General features: G+C 64.6%; 1 protein-coding gene across 1 annotated transcript in view; it reads right to left on the bottom strand.

Annotated features, from left to right (window-relative positions):
- Window positions 1–34: 34 nt before the first annotated feature.
- Window positions 35–907, bottom strand: part of LOC103917678 (5'-AMP-activated protein kinase subunit gamma-3-like) — a 2554-nt gene continuing 1681 nt past the window's right edge. The window contains exons 8-10 of the mRNA XM_009324862.1: window positions 725–844; window positions 349–495; window positions 35–315 (exon numbers count right to left, since the gene is read on the bottom strand). Of these exons, the coding sequence (XP_009323137.1) occupies window positions 172–315; window positions 349–495; window positions 725–844 (411 nt within the window). The 3' untranslated portion in view covers window positions 35–171. The remainder of the gene's footprint in view (window positions 316–348; window positions 496–724; window positions 845–907) is intronic.

Here is a 907-nt window from a genome sequence, read left to right as displayed (position 1 = left end):
CCTCCGGGGCCGGGTTGGCTGGGGTGGAGGCGGGTGGCCTGAGCAGGGAGGTGACGAGGTGTGGGTGACCCAGAAGCAGGGAGGGGACAGGCACGCAGTGGTGGGGGACGGCGCCTACCTGAAGTGGAGAGAAATGGAGGGTGCAAGTGGAGAAAGATGGAGCGTCGCGGGCTAAGAGTTAAGAGCATCGATACCTGCGGGAGTGAGCACAAGGGCCTGGAGGATGTCGGAGAGGGAGATGATGCCCCGCGGGTACTGGTTCTCATCCACCCGAACCAGGCGCATCACGGGCAGGGCGGGCAGCGGGCGGGGGGGCTGGCGCTAGTGCGAGGCCCCCCGGCCGCTCACCTGCTCCTTGGCAATGCGGTCGATGATGTCTTCCATGGTTTCGTGGGGGTAGCAGGTGAGGACCCCCTCCAGGCAGATGGTGCGCTGCCGCAGTGCCTCCCGCACGCTGATGTCCAGGTTGTTGTAGGTCTTCTGGGCTGCCAGGTGCTGCGGGAGAAGTGGCCCTGCTCAGCACCCCAACATGTCCTTGCACCCCATTGTGCTGACACCAAGGGGGACACCGAGCCCCGATGACACACAGGGCAGATCTGCACTGGCACATGCATCAGTGCATGTGGGGCAGGTTTGCACGGGCACAGACATGTGTGAGCGCCCCACTGGTAGAGTGCAAGGTGCCACACTCGTGCCAGGGTGTGCAAATACACGGGGTACTCACAATGACATCGAACCGAGAGTAGAGGCCGACCACTTGCCCTGCAAGGAGAGACAGCACAGGGGCTGCGGAGGGGGCCCTGAGGACCACCCACCGTGCTCCCCCTGCACCCCAAGAGCCAGGCTGGTGGGAAAGGGGATTTTTGGGTGGGGATGGGGCCAGAGCCACCGGCAGAGGGAGATGGGG

This window comes from Pygoscelis adeliae, unplaced genomic scaffold (genome assembly GCF_000699105.1).
Source record: "Pygoscelis adeliae isolate BGI_AS28 unplaced genomic scaffold, ASM69910v1 Scaffold346, whole genome shotgun sequence".
Lineage (NCBI taxonomy): Eukaryota > Metazoa > Chordata > Aves > Sphenisciformes > Spheniscidae > Pygoscelis > Pygoscelis adeliae.
Note: the sequence above shows the minus strand (reverse complement) of the source record. Positions and strands in the feature narration are given on the sequence as shown.